We start from the raw sequence: 23,153 nt of genomic DNA on the forward strand, positions 1-23,153 counted from the left end.
AAAAGGGAAATGGGAAGAAGAGCTGGGGGAGGAGATCGAGGAGGGGCTGTGGGCAGATGCCCTAAGCAGGGTAAACTCGTCGTCCTCGTGTGCCAGGCTAAGCCTGATTCAGTTTAAGGTATTATACAGGGCGCATATGACTGGAACACGGCTCAGTAAATTTTTGGGGGTTGAGGATAGGTGTGCGAGGTGCTCGAGAAGCCCAGCGAATCATACCCATATGTTTTGGTCATGCCCGGCACTACAGGGGTTTTGGATGGGGGTGACAAAGGTGCTTTCAAAAGTAGTAGGGGTCCGGGTCGAACCAAGCTGGGGGTTGGCTATATTTGGGGTTGCACAAGAGCCGGGAGTGCAGGAGGCGAGAGAGGCCGATGTTTTGGTCTTTGCGTCCCTAGTAGCCCGGCGTAGGATATTGCTAATGTGGAAAGAAGCCAAGCCCCCGGGGGTGGAGACCTGGATAAATGACATGGCAGGGTTTATAAAGCTAGAGCGGATTAAGTTCGTCCTAAGGGGGTCGGCTCAAGGGTTCACCAGGCGGTGGCAACCATTCGTCGAATACCTCGCAGAAAGATAGATGGAATGGAAAAAAGAAGGCAGCAGCAGCAGCCCAGGGTGGGGATGGGGGGGGGAGGGGGGGGGGGGGAGGTGGGAGAGGGGGGGGGGAGGAGGAACCAGAAGGACTCTCAGGGTTGTTAATATATATACTGTATAATATGTATAGGTCGTTGCTACAGATAATTATATATTGGACTGTTAAATTATATTTTTGGAGAGTGTTACTTGTGATAAGGCAGTTGCCAATTAGGGTTAGTTTTCATTTTTGTTATTTATTATTTATTCATTTTCTGTTTATAAAATAGGTCATTGTTATTTGTGTTGTTATAATATTGTGTAAAGGATGCACAATGTACTGTGTTGGTTGACCAAAAATTTTCAATAAAATATTATTTTTTTTTAAATTAATAATGAACAGAGATATGTCTAGTGTTGTTACATGGTACAGATTAGATATATTATTTACAGTTTGTAATAAAGTAAATGTATTATTATTTCTCATCTTGTAATATAAGACTGCAGCGACATTATAGATTTCCAGTCATCTCTTCCCTCAGAGGGTTGTTAGTCTTTGGATTTCTCTTCCACAGGGACCAGTTGTATCTGGGGGTCATTGAATATATTGAAGCACAAGTTGGACAGATATTTTATTAACAATGGAGTTAAGGGTTATGGGGATCAGGTCGGAAAATAGAGAGAAAGCAGAGATGAGGAGGAATTTCTTCACTCGAGGATGTGGGAAAGCTTTGGAATTCTCTACCCAGAGGAATGTGGAGCCTCAGTCATCGGGTATGTTCAAGACAAATATTGACAGGTTTCTAGATATTGAAGATATCGAGGGATATGTGGATCGTGTGGGAAAATGGTGCTGAGGTAGATCGGCCATGGATCTCAATGAATAGTTGAGCAGAGCCGCTGGGCTGAATGGTCTACTCTTGCTCCTATTCTAAACTCTGTGTCCTGGTCAGGAAGCAATGAGCTGAGCTTGGATCTGTCAATCACCATGAATCAGCACCTTCAGGAGAATTGGGAGGGTGAATATTAGATACAGCAGAGTGAGAATGGAGGCAGATTGTGTGGGATGGAGATTTATAGCTTTTGGAGAACGAGAGAGGAAATAATGTTCCACAGGAACTAGAATTGTCTGTTCTGAATTTTTATCCTGTATTAACAATGATGATTTTGTAAATTGTTTTCAAAGGATATTGGAAGAGGAGGAATTACAGACAGAAATCTCAAACATCACGTCTCGATGTGACAAACTCACTCGATTCCTTCTGATCTGAATATCATCGGCGAGAAGGAGAAATGTTTGTCCGAACTGTCAACTTCCAAAGAATTTTAAACGTGAGTGTGACTGGAAAAGCACTGCGACCCACACAACCCACACCCGAGTGAGAGTGTTCCAGTGAACTGACTGTGGAAACATCAGTGTGACTGGAAAAGCACCGAGACCCACACCCGAGTGAGAGAGTTCCAGTGAACTGACTGTGGAAAGAGTTTCAACCAGATACACAGCCTGAAAAAACATCACACCATTCAGAGTGAGGAGAGACAGTGCACATGTTCTGTGTGTAGACAAAACTTCCACTGATTGTCCAATCTGGAGAGACACGAGGAGGCCCAAAACATGGAGAAACTGTGGAAATGTGGTGACTCTGGGAAGCGATACAGAGTCCCATCTCAGCTGGAGGTTCACACTGGGGAGAGGCCATTCACCTGCTCTCAGTGTGGGAAGGGATTCACTCGGTTATCAAGTCTGCAGAGACACCAGCGAGTTCACACTGGGGAGAGGCCATTCACCTGCTCTCAATGTGGAAAGGAATTCAGTCATTCATCCACCTTGCAGACACATCAGCGAGTTCACACTGGGGAGAGGCCGTTCATCTGCTCTCAGTGTGAGAAGGGGTTCATTGATTCATCCAGCCTGCAGAAACATCAGCGAGTTCACACTGGGGAGAGGCCATTCACCTGCTCTCAATGCGGGAAGGGATTCACTCAGTTACCCAGCCTGCAGTCACACCAACGAGTTCACACTGGGGAGAAGCCATTCACTTGCTCTCGGTGTGGGCAGAGATTCTGTACTTCATTCACCCTGCGGAGACATCAGCGAATTCACACTGGGGAGAGGCCATTCTCCTGCTCTCAATGCGGGAAGGGATTCACTCAGTTATCCACCCTGCAGTCACACCAGCGAATTCACACTGGGGAGAAGCCATTCACCTGTTCTCAGTGTGAGAAGGGATTCATTGATTCATCCACTCTGCGGAGACATCAGCGAGTTCACACTGGGGAGACGTCATTCATCTGCTCTCAGTGTGGGAAGGGATTCTGTGATTTTTCCATCCTGGAGAGACACCAGCAAGTTCACACTGAGGAGAGGCCATTCGCCTGCTTTCAGTGAGGGAAGGGATTTATTGCTTCATCCCCTTGCGGAAACATAAGCGGATTCACACTCGGGAGAACCATTCATCTGCTCCCTCTGTGGGAATGGATTCACACAGTTATCCAGTCTGCAGACACACCAGCGAGTTCACACTGGGAGAGGCCATTCACCTGCTCTCAGTGTGGGAAGGGATTACATAGAAAATAGGAGCAGGAAGAGGCAATTTGGCCCTTCGAGCCTGCTCCACCATTCATGATGATCGTGGCTTGTCTCCAACTCAATAGCCCAATCCCGCTTTCCCCTCCATATCCTTTGATCTCCTTCGCCGTAAGTGCTATATCTAACTGCTTCTGCTGTGTGGGCAGCACAGTGGTTAGCACTGTGGCTTTACAGCGCCAGGGTCTCCGGTTCAATTCCCGGCTGGGTCACTGTCTGGAGTCTGCACGTTCTCCCTGCGTCTGCGTGGGTTTCCCCCGGGTGCTCCGGTTTCCTCCCACTAGTCGCGAAAGACGTGCTGTTAGGTAATTTGGACATTCTAAATTCTCCCTCCGTGTACCCGAACAGGCGCCGGAATGTGGCGACTTGGGGCTTTTCACAGTAACTTCATTGCAATGTAAGCCTACTTGTGACAATAAAGAATATTATTATTCTTGAAAACATACAATGCAATGGCCTCAACTATTTCAACGAACAAAGAAGAACAATACAGCGCAGGAACATGCCCTTTGGTCATTGAATATATTGAAGCTCAAGTTTGACAGATACTTTATTGGCCCTCTAAGCCTGTGCCGGTCATGATACAGATCTTTGCCAAAACCCTCAGCACTTCCTTGTGCCGTATCCCTCTATACCCATCCTATCCACGTGTTTGTCAAGATGCCTTTTGAACGCCGTTAATGTATCTGTTTCCATAACCTCCCCTGGCAATGTGTTCCAGGCACTCACCACCCTCTGCGTAAAATAACCTGCCTCGCACATCTCCTCTAAACTTTGCCCCAGGGACCTTAAACCTGTGCACCCTGATGACTGACCCCTCCAACGTGGGAAAGAGTGCTTGCACATCAACTCTATAATCTTGTGGACTCTATCAGGTCATCCCTCAACCTCCGTCTTTCTAATGAAAACAGTCCGAGTCTATTCAGTCTCTCCACATAGCTAACACCGTCAAGACCAGGCAACATCCTGGTAAACCTCCTCTTCACCCTCTCCAAAGCCTGCACATCCTTCTGGTAGGGTGGCGACCAGAATTGTGCGCAATATTCCAAGTGTGGCCTTAACAAGGTTCTATAGAACTGTAGCATGACTTGCTAGTTTTTATACCCCCGTCCAAGGAAGGCAAGCATTCCTAAGCTTGTGTTGCCACCTTCAAAGATCTGTGAACCTGCGCGCCCAGATCTCTCTGACTTTCTATATTCCTAAGAGTTTTCCCATTTACGGAATATGTCCCCTCTACGTTAGACCTACCAAAATGCATTACCTCACATTTGTCCGGATTAAACTCTATTTGCCATTTCTCTGCCCAAGTCTCCAACCTATCTAGGTCCTGCTGTATCTTCTGACGATCCTCAACACCAACCTGGTGTTAATGTAAGCCTACTTGTGATAAGAATAAAGATTATTATTATTAACCTGCACTGCCACTTCACTGCCTTTTCCTTTTTGTCTGTCCTTCCGAAACACTGAATATATTCAGTTCCCATCCCTGGTCATCCTGCTGCCATGTCTCCATAATCCCGATTATCTCACACCTGGGACTTCATACTGGGAGAGGCCATTCACCTGCTGTCAATGTGTGAAGGGATTTTATAATTCATCACAATTTCTGAGACACCAACAGGTTCACAACTGATTACAGGGATTGGATTCTGCTGTTATTGTTTCTGTTCTCAATTACATCCAGGACTGCATTTTGTTCATTCTGTTGGTCAATGGAGATGGTCAGAGGGTTTCTGCTGGACTGGCCGGTCTCACGACTTCGCCTCCACTGGGATCAATCTCACTCAGCCTTCTCACGAATATCTGGTTGCACATTTCACAATGATCAAAGTGTAAAAGGCTGTTTGGATGTTAGAAGATGTTTCGTTACCATTTCTGTTTGGAAACCCCCCAAATCATGCCTCATTGCCATGAAGATGGGCTATGGTGGTTACATGGTTCTTATGTTGAATTTATCTTGCTATTTCTCACGGAAGAAAACTATCAGGGAATGAGGGGCAAGTTGTCTGAGGTGCACTGACAAACGACATTAAATAGTATGGTGCGAGACAGGCAATCACAAATATTCAAGGAATTATTACAGATTTACAAGGGGATCGGTTAACTCAGTTGACTGGATGGCTGGTTCGTGCTGAGTGACACCAACAGCACAGGTTAAATTCCCATACCGGCTGAGGTTAGCCATGGTCTGTGTCAGTATTTATGATCCTCCACCCACCCCTCTACATCTCCCCCATCAGCATCTCCCTCTATTCCTTTCCCTTATGTATGTATCTAGCTTTCCGTTCAATGGATTCACGCTGTTCACCTCAACCACTCGCTGTGGTAGCGAGTTCCACATGCTGGGTACAGAGGTTTCTGCTGAAATTCCTTTTGGATAATTGAATCCCTTCATAATTTAAAAAAAAAAATTTTAATGACTCAATTGACTTATTCCAATTAAGAGGAAATTTACCGTGGCCAATCCACCTACTCTGCTGTGGGGGCGACACCCACGCAAACATGGGGAGAATGTGCAAACTCCACACAGACAGTGACCCAGAGCTGGGATCGAACCTGGGACCTCAGCGCCGTGAGGCTGCAGGGCTAACCACTGCACCACCGTGCTGCTCCCCTTCATATTCTTAAAGATTTCCATCAGTCTCCTCTTTTCCAGAAAAAAGCAGCCCCAGCCTTTCCTGAGTGTTAAATGCTCTCAGTTCTGTATATTATGAATCTTTATTGCACCTTATCCAGTGCCTCTATTTCCTTTTTCGAAATGGAGATCACCAATGTTGACAATGCTCCCGGTGCAGTCTAACCCTGGTTCTAAACAAGTTGAACATTTCCCCTGTGCTTTTCAATACTATCCCTCCAGAATGGAACCCTATATATGGGCCCAACACTTTAGGAAACCTTGAGACCATGTTGGTTCTCTGGAGCAAGCCAGTCTGCCCATTGCCCCGTTCTATCCTCCAATCCCTATGGTTTATTTCTCGCAGTGCCTGTCCAATTTCCTACTGAAATACTTCCCTCATCTCTGCATATCCCACCCTCATAGGCAGTAGGTTCCAGGTTGTTACCACTCCCTTTACATGTACACAAGGCTCTGAGAGCACAGAGGAGTCTATTTGGCCCATTTTGTCTTGCCAGCTTTGCACAACGACCATTTAATCCTGTAGTTCGACTTTTCTTTTTTTTTCAGAATGCACCAAATTCCCTTTTGGAAGTTACAGTCCAATTAAATTCCAGAACTATTTTTAGACAGTGCATTGCAAATCACAACAACTCGCTGTGTTTTACAACAAATAATTGTGCATATGGAGTTTCACAGAGTATTCAAAATGGTGTCCACATCGTGGTTATTACACAAAATCAAGGCTCAATCTTTATCAATGATTTTGGTGAGGACACCGAGTGTAATCCTAGTTTGAGGACAATTAGCAGAAATGTGCATTTCTATAAAACCTCTCATGACCACTGGACCTCCTGAAGTGTTTGAAAGGCACTGGAGTACTTTTGAAATGTATTCACTGTTACAGAAACAATGCGGTGCACGGAGCTGAAAGGCCCACAGTGTTAAACCTTGCAGTCACATTCTGCTTCACATCTTTCTTTGTGGAAGTACAATTCATCTGAAAAACAGAGTCACATGGCAGAAAAATTGATCGAATAATGATGTCACAAAATGTCAGCCCAGATTAGGGGGTCATTAAACAATTCACTGCAATGTGTCCAATTGTAATTCAAGCTTTCTAATGGGTTGGGTTTAAATACATGGTCTGTCATTTTGATTTTTTTAAAAAACATATTAATTCAGTACGATTAGTGTGGGAACTCACCGGACATCACTAGTTCTCATTATTTTGGGGATTTCATGTAGTTTAAGTGCCCATTGATAACCTGGAACTGTGACAATGAATACTGACAGGGAGAAAAATAATGAGAGCTTCGCTCTGGATGGTCGCAAACCATCAAGCTTTCTCTTAATAGCTGACCAATTGCACCAAAGTGATTGAGACTTACCAGTCGATTCATCAGCCACTTTTAGCAATTTTTCAAACATTACTTTATCTCCCATTAAACAGTGTGTAACGGGTTGAGTGGTTTTCTTTGGAGGTGTTGAGATAGGCAGCACAGTAGCACAGTGGCAAGCACAATTGCTTCACAGCTCCAGGGTCCCAGGTTCGATTCCTGGCTTGGATCACTGGCTGTGTGGAGTTTGCACGTTCTCCCTATGGATGCATGGGTTTCCTCCGGGTGCTCTGGTTTCCTCCCACAGTCCAAAGATGTGCAGGCTAGGTGGATTGGCCATGCTAAATTGCACTTAGTGTCCAAAATTGCCCTTAGTGTTGGGTGGGGTTACTGGGTTATGGGGATAGGGTGGAGGTGTGGGCTTGGGTCGGCTGCTCTTTCCAAGAGCCGATGCAGACTCGATGGGCCGAATGGCCGCCTTCTGCACTGTAAATTCTATGATAAGGGGCTGGTTTAGCACACTGGGCTAAATCGCTGGCTTTTACAGCAGACCATGCAGGCTAGCAGCACGGTTCAATTCCTGTACCAGCCTCCCCGGACAGCCGCCGGAATGTGGCGACTAGAGGCTTTTCACAGTAACTTCATTGAAGCCTACTTGTGACAATAAGCGATTTTCATTTCATTTCAAATCTCCACTGCCTGTAACAGAGAGGATGCTACATCATCTACTCGATCACACCAGGAATAACCCCTTAATTTGCGCCGATACTGGCAATAGTTTATCTGTTGAGTTTATTAATTAATTTCAATTGCGTGACAAAATTAGATTCCTTCTGTTTGGATACTTCGATGGCGCTACTGTTACCCAGCATTCCCTGCGTGTATGAATGTGCCCTATTCACTCTGCGAGAGGTCAGTGCGCAGGCGCAGTGCCGAACTCTCCGGAACATGCGCAGTGTCACCTTGCTCAGAGGCGGGTGAGTGCGGGAGGGAGGAATGGAGCCGGGTGGGGAGGCTTCATAAACATCCGGTGTAGGCCTCAAGCTCAAATATGACTTCGCAGGTTCGGAGTTTGTAGCTCGGAGGCTTTTTTCCTGAGAATAGTCCCAGGTTTAAAAACATCATGTTTCCGCAGGAGCAGTGCGCATGCGGCACTGTATTGTTTACGCAGAGGGGGCGGGGCTTCAGGGTCCCAGTGACCAGGAGAGAAAATCGCGGAGCCTTGATTTTCATCTCACTCTGCACACAGCAGCTCCGACCTAACAGACCTGAGTTAGGGATGGACAATGTGCGGTGGAGCGAATGCACAGCCGGCCGGTGAACAAAAAACGTAAGATTAGAATTACAATTAGGACATTCACCTCATTAAGTCTGCTTCCTATTTGATTATTTGATTCCCATTCACCTCTCTGCCATTGTCTAACTTCCTCTGTCTCTAATAGTAGATTTATTCCAACCATTTTTTGGAATTTAACTATGATGTGGAGATGCCGGCATTGGACTGGGGTGAGCTCAGTAAGAAGTCTTGCACACCAGGTTAAAGTCAAACAGGTCTGTTTCAAATCACTAGCTTTTGGAGCGCAGCACCTTCCTCAGGTGAATGAAGAGGTAGGTTCCGGAAACATTTATACAGACAAAGGTGCAAGATGATACTTTGAATACGAGCATTTGCAGGTAATTAAGTTTTTACAGAGCCAGAGAGAGGTGTGAATTGTCTCAAGCCAGGACAGTTGGTAGGATTGCGCAAGCCCAGGCCAGATGGTGGGGGGTGAATGTAATGCGACATGAATCCAAGGACTGGTTGAGGCCGTACTCCTGTGTGCGGAACTTGGCTATAAGTTTCTGCTCGGCGATTCTGCGTTGTCACACGTCCTGAAGGCCGCCTTGGAGAACGCTTTCCCGAAGATCAGAGGCTGAATGCCCTCGACTGCTGAAGTGTTCCCCGACTGGAAGGGAACATTCCTGCCTGGCGATTGTCGCAGCGTCTGCATGGTCTCGCCAATGTACCACGCTTCGGGACATCCTTTCCTGCAGCGTATGAGGTAGACAATGTTGGCTGAGTCACACGAGTATGTACCGCCTACCTGGTGGGTGCTGTATCGTCTCACATCTTTGACTTTGCCTATATAAATGTTTCTAGAACCTACCTCTTCATTCACCTGAGGAAGGAGCAGTGCTCCGAAAGCTAGTGATTAGAAACAAACCTGTTGGACTTTAACCTGGTGTTGTAAGACTTCTTACTGGTATTTAACTGTGTTTCTGCCAACTGTTTCTAAATTAGGTTTCCATTGCTGCCCATCAATGTGCTGCTGATTTACCAGCTTGATCTTCCCATGGTCAGGAATTACATTTTTTGCACTAGATATCATTTCCCTTCCAATTCTGAGTTTATATTAACATACAAATTCTGTACCATTTCTATTCCACGTAATTAATTCTGCACACCCTTCAACATTAACTCTGTTTCTCGCTCCGCAGATACTGCCTAACCTGCTGTGTTTTTCCAGCATTTTCTCTTAGTTCACATTTCCAGCAACTGCAATATTTTTTCAGGAGCTTCATACGAAACTAATCGAGGAACAGAGATGGGCCAATTAAGAAACGGCCTGTATGGGTTAGGTGTTGGTGGCAGAGAACGGACCCTTTCCTTCAGTGCAATGATAGAATGATTGCATCACAGAGAGAGGCCATTTAGGACATGCAGTTGCAAACTCACCTTGGGGTGAAATATAGTACCACGGTGTGAACAATCATTTTGAGCCTCAGATAGTTACCATGGAGAGAGATGGAATCAGTGGCTAGGGATTGGCAAGGACTGAAGGCAATGGCTTCAGTCTTTTCAATATATTAAACTTCTGTTTGTCCAGCACTGGATGTCAGACAAGTCAGGATGGTGTGTGACTTGGACGGATACTTGGAGGTGATGGCTTTCATGTTTACGTGTGATCCTGCTCCTTCTAGGTGGTAGAGTTTGAGGGTGTGGGAGATTCTGTGAAAGTTCTCGATGAGTTTTAGAAAGGTAAAATCCTTCTCATTCTCCCACCACCTGTGCCCCCTGCAGCTACAACCTTAGCTCTCCCACTACTCCTCTTCTCCTCACCCTATCTTGTTCTCTCCTCAAGTAGAGGTCCAGGTCTGTGTAGGCCTAGAGATTGGGAGGCAGGATACCTTCCCTGAAGGACATTACAAAGAACAAAGAAATGTACAGCACAGGAACAGGCCCTTCGGCCCTCCAAGCCCGTGCCGACCATGCTGCCCGACTAAACTACAATCATCTACACTTCCTGGGTCCGTATCCCTCTATTCCCATCCTATTCATGTATTTGTCAAGATGCCCCTTAAATGTCACTATCGTCCCTGCTTCCACCACCTCCTCCAGTAGCGAGTTCCAGGCACCCACTACCCTCTGTGTAAAAAAACTTGCCTCATACATCTACTCTAAACCTTGCCCCTCTCACCTTAAACCTATGCCCCCTAGTAATTGACCCCTCTACCCTGGGGAAAAGCCTCTTACTATCCACTCTGTCTATGCCCCTCATAATTTTGTAGACCTCTATCAGGTCGCCCCTCAACCTCCGTCGTTCCAGTGAGAACAAACCGAGTTTATTCAACCGCTCCTCATAGCTAATGCCCTCCATACCAGGCAACATTCTGGTAAATCTCTTCTGCACCCTCTTGAAAGCCTCCACATCCTTCTGGTAGTGTGGCGACCAGAATTGAACACTATACTCCAAGTGTGGCCTAACTAAGGTTCTATACAGCTGCAACATGACTTGCCAATTCTTATACTCAATGCTCCGGCCAATGAAGGCAAGCATGCCGTATGCCTTCTTGACTACCTTCTCCACCTGTGTTGCCCCTGTCAGTGACCTGTGGACCTGTACACCTAGATCTCTCTGACTTTCAATAATCTTGAGGGTTCTACCATTCACTGTATATTCCCTACCTGCATTAGACCTTCCAAAATGCATTACCTCACATTTGTCCGAATTAAACTCCATCTGCCATCTCTCCAAACAATCTAAATCCTGCTGTATCCTCTGACAGTCCTCATCACTATCCGCAATTCCACCAACCTTTGTGTCGTCTGCAAACTTACTAACCAGACCAATTACATTTTCCTCCAAATCATTTATATATACTACGAACAGCAAAAGTCCCAGCACTGATCCCTGCGGAACACCACTGGTCACAGCCCTCCAATTAGAAAAGCATCCTTCCATTGCTACTCTCTGCCTTCTATGACCTAGCCAGTTCTGTATCCACCTTGCCAGCTCACCCCTGATCCCGTGTGACTTCACCTTTTGTACTAGTCTACCATGAAAGACCTTGTCAAAGGTCTTACTGAAGTCCATATAGACAACATCCACTGCCCTACCTGCATCAATCATCTTTGTGACCTCCTCGAAAAACTCTATCAAGTTAGTGAGACACGACCTCCCCTTCACAAAACCATGCTGCCTCTCACTAATACGTCCACTTGCTTCCAAATGGGAGTAGATCCTGTCTCGAAGAATTCTCTCCAGTAATTTCCCTACCACTGAAGTAAGGCTCACCGGCCTGTAGTTCCCTGGATTATCCTTGCTACCCTTCTTAAACAGAGGAACAACATTGGCTATTCTCCAGTCCTCCGGGACATCACCTGAAGACAGTGAGGATCCAAAGATTTCTGTCAAGGCCTCAGCAATTTCCTCTCCAGCCTCCTTCAGTATTCTGGGGTAGATCCCATCAGGCCCTGGGGACTTATCTACCTTAATATTTTTTAAGACGCCCAACACCTCGTCTTTTTGGATCTCAATGTGACCCAGGCTATCTACACACCCTTCTCCAGACTCAACATCTACCAATTTCTTCTCTTTGGTGAATACTGATGCAAAGTATTCATTTAGTACCTCGCCCATTTCCTCTGGCTCCACACATATATTCCCTTGCCTATCCTTCAGTGGGCCAACACTTTCCCTGGCTACCCTCTTGCTTTTTATGTCCGTGTAAAAAGCCTTGGGATTTTCCTTAACCCTATTTGCCAATGACTTATCGTGACCCCTTCTAACCCTCCTGACTCCTTGCTTAAGTTCCTTCCTACTTTCCTTATATTCCACACAGGCTTCGTCTGTTCCCAGCCTTTTAGCCCTGACAAATGCCTCCTTTTTCTTTTTGACGAGGCCTACAATATCTCTCGTTATCCAAGGTTCCCGAAAATTGCCATATTTACCCTTCTTCCCCACAGGAACATGCCGGTCCTGAATTCCTTTCAACTGACACTTGAAAGCCTCCCACATGTCAGATGTTGATTTGCCCTCAAACATCCGCTCCCAATCTAGGTTCTTCAGTTCGCACCTAATATTGTTATAATTAGCCTTCCCCCAATTTAGCACATTCATCCTAGGACCACTCTTATCCTTGTCCACCAGCACTTTAAAACTTACTGAATTGTGGTCACTGTTCCCGAAATGCTTCCCTACTGAACCTTCTACCACCTGGCCAGGCTCATTCCCCAATACCAGGTCCAGTACCGCCCCTTCCCTAGTTGGACTGTCTACATATTGTTTTAAGAAGCCCTCCTGGATGCTCCTTACAAACTCTGCCCCCTCGAAGCCCCTGGCACTAAGTGAGTCCCAGTCAATATTGGGGAAATTGAAGTCTCCCATCACCACAACCCTGTTGTTTTTACTCTTTTCCAAAATCTGTCTACCTATCTCCCGCAGGCTGTTGGGAGGCCTGTAGTAAACCCCCAACATTGTGACTGCACCCTTCTTATTCCTGATCTCTACCCATATAGCCTCACTGCCCTCTGGGGTGTCCTCCCGTAGTACAGCTGTGATATTCTCCCTAACCAGTAGCGCAACTCCGCCACCCCTTTTACATCTCCCTCTATCCCACCTGAAACATCTAAATCCTGGAACGTTTAGCTGCCAATCCTGTCCTTCCCTCAACCAGGTCTCTGTAATGGCAACAGCATCATAGTTCCAAGTACTAATCCAAGCTCTAAGTTCATCTGCCTTACCCGTAATACTTCTTGCATTAAAACATATGCACTTCAGGCCACCAGACCCGCTGTGTTCAGCAACTTCTCCCTGTCTACTCTGCCTCAGAGCCACACTGTCCCTATTCCCTAGTTCTCCCTCAATGCTCTCACCTTCTGACCTATTGCTCCCATGCCCACCCCCCTGCCATACTAGTTTAAACCCTCCCGTGTGACACTAGCAAACCTCGCGGCCAGGATATTTATGCCTCTCCAGTTTAGATGCAACCCGTCCTTATATAGGTCACACCTGTCCCGGAAGAGCTCCCAGTGGTCCAGATAACGGAAACCCTCCCTCCTACACAAGCTGTTAAGCCACGTGTTTAGCTGCTCTATCTTCCTATTTCTAGCCTCACTGGCACGTGGCACAGGGAGTAATCCCGAGATTACAACCCTAGAGGTCCTGTCTTTTAACTTTCTGCCTAGCTCCCTGAACTCCTGCTGCAGGACCTCATGCCCCTTCCTGCCTATGTCGTTAGTACCAATATGTACAACGACCTCTGCCTGTTTGCCCTCCCCCTTCAGGATGCCCTCTACCCATTCGGAGACATCCTGGACCCTGGCACCAATTGGGTTTTTAATGACAATCCAGCAATTTTCATGGTCACTTTTCCCCAGTGCTGGCCTCACAAATTAGCAAAATCATTCAGCTTAATTTCACAACCTGCCTTTGTGTGTTTGTGGGTTCTCTTTCACTCACTTTGTTACCGTTTTAAATCAATTTCACAGGGTTTGCAGTTGGGAAACACAAACCAAACATGACAGAAGGATCTGACAGAGTCAGACAGTATATCATAACTTGAATATCATCAGATTTTGAACATGGAAGGAAAAAGCACTTGTCACAGCGAGGAGAAACCATATATGTGTTGTGTGTGTGGTCGAGTCGTCAGTCGATCTTTGGGACTTTCGAGACACAAGCGTAGACACACTGGGGATAATCCATGGGAATGTTAGGACTGTGGGAAGGCATTTAGTTGCCCATTTGACCTGGAAATCAATCGACGCAGTCACACCGGGGAGAGATCATTCACCTGCCCTCAGTGTGGGAAGGGATTTACTCAGTCATCCAGCCTGCTGAGACATCAGAGAGTTTACAATGGGGAGAGGCCGCTCACAGTGTGGGAGAAGATTCACTCTGTGATCCAATCTGTTAGGACACCAAAGTGGTCACACAGTTAAGAGGCCGTTCACTTGCTCTGTGTGTGGGAAGAGATTCATTCGGTTATCCCACTTGATGGCACATCAGCGAGTTCACACTGGGGAGAAACCATTTACCTGCTCTGTGTGTGGGAAAGGATTCACTCAAGTCATCCCACCTGCTGAAACACCAACAGGTTCACACTGAGGAGAGACCTTTTAAATGCCTGATCTGTGAGAAGTGCTTTAAAAGTTCTGCGGAACTGACATCCCATCAATGGGTTCACTCTGACGAGTGACGAGATCATTTAAATGCTTGGACTGCGGAAAGTGATCTAAAAGTACTGGAGAACTGGTGACCCATCAACGTGTTCACATGGAGGAGAGACCGTTCAGATGCTCCCACTGTGGGACTGGGTTCAGGAAATTAGCTCAATTCACCCAACACCAGAGAATTCACACTGGGGAGAGGCCACTCACCTGATCGGAGGGTGGGAAGGGATTGAATCATTCATCCAACCTGCTGGCTGGCACATCGACCCATACACACAGGGGAGAAGCCGTTCTCCTGCTCCAAGTGTGGGAAGGGATTCACTCAGTCATCCAATCTGCTGAGACACAGGCGAGGTCACAGTGATTACAGTGATTGGATTTTGGGTGGCATAGTGGCGCAGTGATTAGCACTGCTGCCTCATGGTGCTGAGGACCCGGGTTCGATCCCGGCCCCGTGTGGGTTTGCACATTCTCCTTGAGTCTGCGTGGACCTCACGCCCACAACCCAAAGATGTGGAGGGTAGGTGGATTGGCCACACTAAGTTGCCCCTTAATTGGAAACAAAAGTAGAATTGGGTACTCTTTTTAAAAAAAATAAAAAATAAAAATTTAAATCACATGAAGGACTGAAGATGATTCATTGGAGTCTCTCCTGTTGATAATAAACACCAGCCCAGTTATAGGAATTAATATTCTGCATAAAATTCTAATAAAACCAGCCTAGTGTTAAATACGGTGTGTTGTCTTTTTAATATCTCGAACCTTTGTTCTCCCTCCCCTGTCTCCTCCATCCTCACCCCCAACAAATGTGAGGAGCTCATGGAGCTTCTTTGTCACTCAGATTGGGCAGGGTTTTCCGGTTCTCCCGTGACTTGCTTTCCGGTGGGGGAGGAAACTCGCCTTGGCTGCCGGCGGGATATTCTGGTCCTGTCAAAGTCTATGGTCTATTTGTGTGGTTCACCCATCCCGCTGTGGGAATCGCCGCGAGGGGGTGGCCTCTGGCAGGTCTGGAAGGTCCAGCCAGCAGGAAGGGCTGGAAAATCCCATCAATTGAAACAATCCGATCAGCTGATTCTGCTGCTCCTCCACTAAACCACTCAGTAAATCTGCCTCGAAAGTCGTTTCTTTTCCAAGTTCTGAACTCACATCTTTCCCCTCTTTTTCTGTTATCTGCCATCATGCCCTCGCAGAGATCATCTTGTCTGTGAGACTTACCCTTTGCTCCTTTGACCCGATTCTCACTAAACTGCTGAACATCCAGCTTCCACAATCTCCACGTTTCTATGGTATCTTCATGGAGTCATTGTCTTTGTGCCTCTCTTTACACAATCAAGTGAAGTTTCGTCCTCACACAGAACACATGGAAGCACAAGTAGATAGCACTGTGGCTTCACAACGCCAGGGTCTCAGATTAGATTCCCCGCTGGGTCACTGTCTGTGCGGAGTCTGTACGTTCTCCCCCTTTCCGCGTGGGTTTCCTCTGGGCGCTCCGGTTTCCTCCCACAGTCCAAAGATGTGCAGGTTAGGTGGACTGGCCATGCTAAGTTACCCTTAGTGACCAAAAGGTTTAGGAGGGGTTATTGGGTTACGGGGATAGGGTGGAAGTGAGGGCTTAAGTGGGTCGGTGCAGACTCGATGGGCCGAATGGGCTCCTGCACAGTATATTCTGTTTCTTCCCACTGTGAATGGTGTGATGTTTTTTCAGGCTGTAACTGGTTAAAGCTCTTTCCAGTCAGTTCACTGGAACACTCTCACTCGGGTGTGTGTTGTGTGTGTCTCTGTGCTTTTCCAGTCACACTGATGTTTGAAATATTTTCCCACAGACAGAGCAAACATTTTTCATTCCACATTCATAGTCTGAGGATATTCAGGTCCAGGTCAATTGAGTGACACTGTCAGATCGTAATGTGATATTTGGTTTGTGTTTCCTGTCTGAAAATCCTCTCCTAATGCCCTGGAAAAGGAGTTTACAAAGGTCACACGATCAGTACAAGATAGAAATTCAGAACAGACAATTCCAGTTGCTGGGGAACCTTTCTTTTCTTTCTTTCCCCTCTTTCCCCAAAGCTGCAAATCCCCCTCCCACACACCCTCTCCCCGGGCTGGAATCTAAATGAAGTATTAGATCATTATTTCTGTATCTTTCCAAAGTTATATAATTAGAGGTAAGAATATGCTTTATAAGTCACTTCATCCATGACTTGTGACAGACATTAATCTGAATCACCCTGACTGAGCACGCAGAATAACATATGTGAACCTTGTGTCCAGAACTGACAGATTTGATGAGCAATCACGATGGTCGTTTCTCCAAATCTTCCCGGTTTCCTTCGTTCTTCCTCTCCCTCTCGAACTAATTTATACTGGACATCAGACTCAGGGCTCATTCTGGTTCTCTTCCTGCTGACTAAATAACTTCAATCAAATAGAAGACTGAATCCAATCTCCATTCCTGACATACTGACTCTATCCCTCTCCCTGGCAACAGTTTCAGACTTACCTCGTCTCTTTGCAACCTTGGTTTCATATTTGATCCCAATATGAGCTTCTGACCTCATATCTGTGCCATCACCAAGACTGTTTCCACTTGCGTTACATTATCCGGCTTCTCTCCTATGTCTGTGCGTCTGGTGCTAAACCTTGGTCATGTCATCCTCACCTCCTGCTTCAACTATTCCACTACACACCTGGCTGCTCTCTCACATTCTCATAGATTATCATAGAATTTACAGTGCAGAAGGAGGCCATTCGGCCCATCGAGTCTGCACCGGCTCCTGGAAAGAGCACCCTACCCAAGGTCAACACCTCCACCCTATCCCCACAACCCAGCAACCCCACCCAACACTAAGGGCAATATTGGACACTAAGGGCAATTTATCACGGCCAATCCACCTAACCTGCACATCTTTGGACTGTGGGAGGAAACCGGAGCACCCGGAGGAAACCCACGCACACACGGGGAGGATGTGCAGACTCCGCACAGACAGTGACCCAAGCCGGAATCGAACCTGGGACCCTGGAGCTGTGAAGCAATTGTGCTAACCACCATGCTACCGTGCTGCCCGTAAATTCTACCTCTGTAAACTTAATGCCATCCAAAAGTCTGCTACCCATGTCTTAATACACAGCAAGTTCCTTTCCCCTATGATCCCTGTGCTCCGAGACTTGCATTCGCTTCCAATCAATTCTCACCCTTGTTTTCAAATCCCTCCATGGCCTAATCTCTCCCTGTGTCTGTCATCTCCTCCAGCCCCACAACCCCCCCGCCCCGCCCCGCCCCGCCCCCGGAGATATCTGTACAGCTCTATTCTGGACTCTTGTACACCCCCGATTATAATTAGTCCGCCATGGTTTTAAGTTCCCTCGGCCCCAAGCACTGAATTCCCTCTCTCCAGCTCACTTTCGTCCTTTAAGACTCTCTTTAAAACTCACCTCTTTCAGTGAAACCTCCTGGTCGAGTCCAGCATTGGCACTGCGCTTGCTCCAGCTCCCAATGACCGGTTAATGATTGACGGCTGGTCTGGACCAATAGGGGGAGTGGAGGACCAAGCGGAGTAGCTGCTCCTCCAACCAATCGGAATAAATAAGGGGGGGGCTGTCCCCAATCGCCATCGTGAGTTGGAGCATGCGCAGTACAGAGGATGATTCAGGCGGTCGGGTGGAAACCCTCATCAGGTCAAATTCAGCCGAGTGAGTCATGAGGGAGGGATGGAGGCGGCGGATGGGTCGGGAAGCTTCATAAACACTCCGTGTGGGCCCCAACCCCGAATACGAAGCTCGGATACAGCAGCTGAACCGGCGAACACTGCTCAGGCTTTTCCCCGAGACAGGCCCAGCTGTTGTGCGGCAGGGCGCATGCGGAGGGAGCGAGAGCCCCGGCTTTGTTCCGCCTCTCATTCACTCTGATTGGTTGGAGGTTCCCCCCCCCCCCCTCTTCCTATTGGTCCGAACCTGCCGTTAATCAGTCCCCATTCAATGGGTGATTCACAAACACCCGCTGGAGGCCCCAAGCCCCCAATAGGACCCATTGATTTAATTGTCAGTCTGCAGACAGGAGCTGGAGAACTGAACCCAGGCAGAGGAGAGGGAGGGAGAAAACTGGCAGTGGAGGAATAAGATGGTGAGAAGGGTTTGGATTTCAGCCCAGGGAGGAGGGAGAGTGTGTGGGACTGGGATTGACAGCTTTGGGGGAACAAGAGAGGAAAAAACGTTCCAGAGAAAATAGAATTGCCTGTTCAGAATTTCTATCCTGGACTGACAGTGATGGCTTTTGTAACATGAGAGATTACAGCTCTCAGGAAAGATTAAATAGAGTGGGACCTTTTTGTAGCGACAACAACAAATTAAGCAGTGACCTTCTATAAATCTTTTAAATTATCAATAGTTTGGAGAGGGGCGATGTGAGAGAGTCCAAAATCAGGAACCATCAATAAACAACAAGTCAGAAATACAAGATAGTTACGAATAAATCCATGAGGGCAATACGGACACATTTATTTATCACAGGTTTAGAATGTGCAACACATTACCATGGAAATGAGCTGAGGAAAGTGCTGAGATGTTTCCAAAAGGAAACGGGACAAGCACATGAGAGAAAATGGAACCGAAGATGTGTGCCGAGTATTGATAGAATCTGTGACAGAATGGACTGTTTGTGTCTTATATATTCACAGTAATTCAATGTAATTTCATTTTACAGAATATTTGCAGATGCAAACATCATGTTGAGATCTGACAGAGTCACTTGATTCATCAGGACCGCCCTTTCAACGTGGAAGGAGAAATGTTTGTCTGTTTTGTCTTTCGGAAAAAATGTCAAAAATCACTGTGATTGGGAAAGCACCGAGACACAGACATCGAAGTAATTTTCCACAGTTAGCTGGAACTGAGCTTTAACCAATCACACAGCATGAAATTAAATTGCAGCATTTACATCAAGGAGAAACTGTACTCTGGCTTCAACTGATGATCCAAGTTGGAGAAACATAAGGAAATTCGAGCCAGAGGAATCAAGAAGCAGCAATAGGACATTCAGCCCCGTGACCATGTTCCACCATTTAATAACATCATGGCTGATCTGGTAGTGACCTCAAATCTTCATCCCACCTACACCAGATAACCTATCAATAACCATGGAGAAACCGTGGAAATGTGGGGACTGTGGGATGGGATTCAATTACCCATCTGAATTGGAAACTCACCGACGTATTCACACTGGGGAAAGACCATTCACCTGCTCCGTGTGTCGGAAGGGATTTTCTAAATCATCCAACCTCATCGCACACCAGCATGTTCATACTGACCAGAGACCGTTTAAATGTGCTGACTGTGAGAAGAGCTTTAAAAGCAGAAATAATTTACTATTGCACCAACGCACTCACTCTGGGGAGAGGCCATTCACCTGCTCAGTGTGTGGCAAGGGATTCACTCAGTCATCAATCCTCCTGAGACACCAACTTGTTCATACTGATCAGAGACCTTTTAAATGTGCTGACTGTGAGAAGAACTTTAAAAGCAGAAAGGATTTACTGTTACATCAACGCACTCACACTGGGGAGAGGCCATTCATGTGCTCCATGTGTTGGCAGGGATTCAAATGTTCATCCAACCTTCTGCAACACCAGCGAGTTCACACTGGGCAGAGACCGTACACTTGCCCCGTGTGTGACAAGAAATTCACTCAGTCATCCAACCTGACTAGGCACCAAGTTGTTCACACTGATCAGAGACCTTTTAAATGTTCCGACGAAAAAAAGATTTAAAAGTAAACCGAATCTGCTGAAACACCAGCGAGTTCACACTGAAACAGAATCATAGAATTTACAGTGCAGAAGGAGGCCATTCGGCCCATCGAGTGCACCAGCCCGTGGAAAGAGCACCTTACTTAAGCCCATACCTCCAACCTAACCCATAACCCTACCTCACCTTTTTGGAAACTTCAAGGGCAATTTAGCATGGCAAATCCATATATCTTTGGACAGTGGGGGGAAACCGGAGCACCCGGAGGAAACCCACGCAGACACTGGGGCAACGCGCAGACAGTGACCCAAGCCGGGAATCAAACCTGGGAACCTGGAGCTGTGAAGCAACAGTGCGGACCACTGTGCTACCGTGTGGCCCACACGTGGGAGCGGTACTGGGGAGAGGCTGTTTAACTGCTCCGTGTGTGGGAGGAGATTCACTCAGTCAAACAACCTGCACAGACATCAGCAAGTTCACAGGCAACAGCAGGGTTTAGATTCAGCTGTTGTTGCTGCTGTTAGTCACATCCAGGACTGAATGATGCCTGGACGTCTGTTTCCAGTGCGGCTCCACAGTTTCCGGTACATATCAATGATTTAGACTGAAATGTATGCACCAGGATTATACAAAAGTTGCTGATGTGTTTTAGACGATGAGGGAGAAAGCCATGGACTGGGTCAGGTGGACAGAAAAATGGTGAATGGAAATTTAGATAATGAGGGGTTAGGAACACACTTCACTTAACTCCCTATAAAAATAAGGTTACTTCAGGATAATGGAAAAAACTGATTGGTGAGGACATGATGAATCTTTATTTGTTTTATTCTTTTTTGATATAAATTTAGAGTACCCAATTTATTTTTTCCAATTCAGGAACAGTTTAGCGTGGCCAATCCACCTAGCCTGCGCATCTTTGGGTGTGGGGACGAAACGCACGCAAACACGGGGAGAATGTGCAAACTTCACACGGAGAGTGACCCAGAGCCGGGATTGAACCTGGGACTTCAACGCCGTGAGGCCGCAGTGCTAACTGCTGCGTTACTGTACGGCCCTATTTGTTTGAATCTTATGTTTATTTACTTAAGTCAGTTAATGATGAAATAACTAATGCACATCCAGTTCCATGTGGGAAAACCAGGGGACTTCCATTACGCTGGAAATGTCATCAGCTGGAGCAGCAGGAAGCAAAGGGGAATGACTGGAAGACTTTCCAGTGGATTTCTGGATTGTTCAGGACAAGATTCCATGCTTTGTGTGTTATATATGAATGATTTAGACTTTTTATTTAATAAACATTTTATTGAGGTATTTTTTGTTTTTACAACAACGCCAAAATAAACAGTATACATAAGTCTATAAACATAGTGCAAAATAAAGTCTGTTACCCCCTTGCAGGTCCCACCTGTATTAACCCCCTACTCTAAACTAAACTAACTCCCCCCCCCCCCCCCCCCCCCCCCCCCCCCCCTCCCCTTCTGCTGACGATTAATTTTCTGCAAAGAAGTCGATGAACGGTTGCCACCTCCGGGCGAACCCTAACAGTGACCCTCTCAAGGCAAACTTGATTTTCTCCAGACAGAGAAAGCTCGCCATGTCCGATAGCCAGGTCTCCAATTTCGGGGGCTTTGAGTCCCTCCAAGCTAATAGTATCCGTCTCCGGGCTACCAGGTAAGCAAAGGCCAGAACATCTGCCTCTTTTTCCTCCTGGATTCCCGGATCTTCCGACACCCCTAAAATCGTCACCTCTGGACTCATCACCATCCTTGTTTTCAATGCTTTGGACATGACATCTGCAAACTCCTGCCAGAATCCCCTGAGCTTTGGGCATGTCCAGAACATATGGACATGGTTCGCTGCCCCCACCCCCCGCACACGTTGCACACCTGTCTTCTACACCAAAGAACTTGCTCATTCGGGCCACTGTCATTTGAGCACGGTAAACGACCTTGTACTGTCTCAGGCTGAGCCTGGCACATGTTGTGGTCGCGTTGACTCTACTCAATACATCCGCCCAGAGACCATCCTCTATCTCTCCTCCTAGCTCCTCCTCCCATTTGCGCTTCAGCTCCTCGGTCTGCATGTTCTCTGACCCCCATGAGCTCCTTATAGAGGTTGGAGACCTTCACTTCTCCCACCCTCACTCTGGAAACTACCTTGTCCTGAATCCCCTTTGGTGGTAAGAGCGGGAAGGTTGAGACCTGCCTAGGTAGGAAGTCCCACACCTGCAGGTACCTTTATTTGTTTCCCCTCGCCAATCCAAATTTCTCCTCCAGCTCCCTCAAGCTAGGAAAGTTCCCCTCTGTAAACATATCCCCCATCATCTCAATTCCTGCTCTCAGCCATCTCCGAAACCCCAGGTCCATTTTTCCCGAGGCAAACCGGCGGTTATTACAGATTGGGGCCCAGACCCGATGCACCCTCCGCTCCCACATGCCTCCTCCACTGCGCCCAGACTCTCGGGGCTGCCACCACCACAGGGCTGGTGGAGTGCCGTGCCGGCGGGAGCGGCAGAAGTGCGTTATCAGTGCCCCCAAACTGGTGCCTCAATACGCGCCATGCCGACCCTCCCCCACCACCCACCTCCTGATCATGGCTATATTCGCCGCCCAATAATAGTTACTGAAGTTTGGCAGCACCTGCCCTCCCCGGCTCCGCTCAATCATCCCCTTTTTTACTCACGGTGTCTTGCCCGCCCATACGAAATGAAATGAAAATTGCTTAGTGTCACAAGTCAGCTTCAAATGAAGTTACTGTGAAAAGCCCCTAGTTGCCACATTCCGGCGCCCGTTCGGGGAGGCTGGTACGGGAATTGAACCGTGCTGCTAGCCTGCCTTGGTTTGCTTTAAAAGCCAGTGATTTAGCCCA

The 23,153-nt window shown here is 47.1% G+C and overlaps 2 protein-coding genes across 4 annotated transcripts in view; one reads left to right on the plus strand and one right to left on the minus strand.

Moving 5' to 3' along the window:
* LOC140418561 (uncharacterized) overlaps positions 1-18,382 on the minus strand; it is a 35,476-nt gene extending 17,094 nt beyond the window's left edge. Inside the window, exons 1-2 of one of the 2 annotated variants that reach the window (XR_011945141.1) lie at positions 17,979-18,382; positions 15,204-16,500 (exon numbers count right to left, since the gene is read on the minus strand). The gene's annotated coding sequence lies outside the window, so the exon portion shown is untranslated. Of the gene's footprint in view, positions 1-15,203; positions 16,501-17,978 lie in introns of those variants that run through there. The other variant, XM_072502072.1, reaches the window with a different exon arrangement.
* On the plus strand, positions 18,140-21,596 carry LOC140418574 (uncharacterized). Of its 2 annotated transcripts, XR_011945142.1 has the most exons (3): positions 18,140-18,236; positions 19,246-20,869; positions 21,162-21,596. XR_011945142.1 is itself a non-coding variant. In XM_072502098.1 (2 exons), exon 2 carries the CDS (start codon positions 19,679-19,681, stop codon positions 20,306-20,308), a length of 630 nt encoding a protein of 209 aa, XP_072358199.1. In that variant the 5' UTR covers positions 18,140-18,236; positions 19,246-19,678; the 3' UTR covers positions 20,309-21,596. The 2 variants fall into 2 exon arrangements, 1 of the variants encoding a protein (XP_072358199.1); XM_072502098.1 differs by having other exon boundaries at positions 19,246-21,596.
* The last annotated feature ends 1,557 nt before the right edge of the window (positions 21,597-23,153 follow it).

This window comes from Scyliorhinus torazame, chromosome 5, assembly GCF_047496885.1.
Source record: "Scyliorhinus torazame isolate Kashiwa2021f chromosome 5, sScyTor2.1, whole genome shotgun sequence".
NCBI classification, from domain to species: Eukaryota; Metazoa; Chordata; class Chondrichthyes; order Carcharhiniformes; family Scyliorhinidae; genus Scyliorhinus; species Scyliorhinus torazame.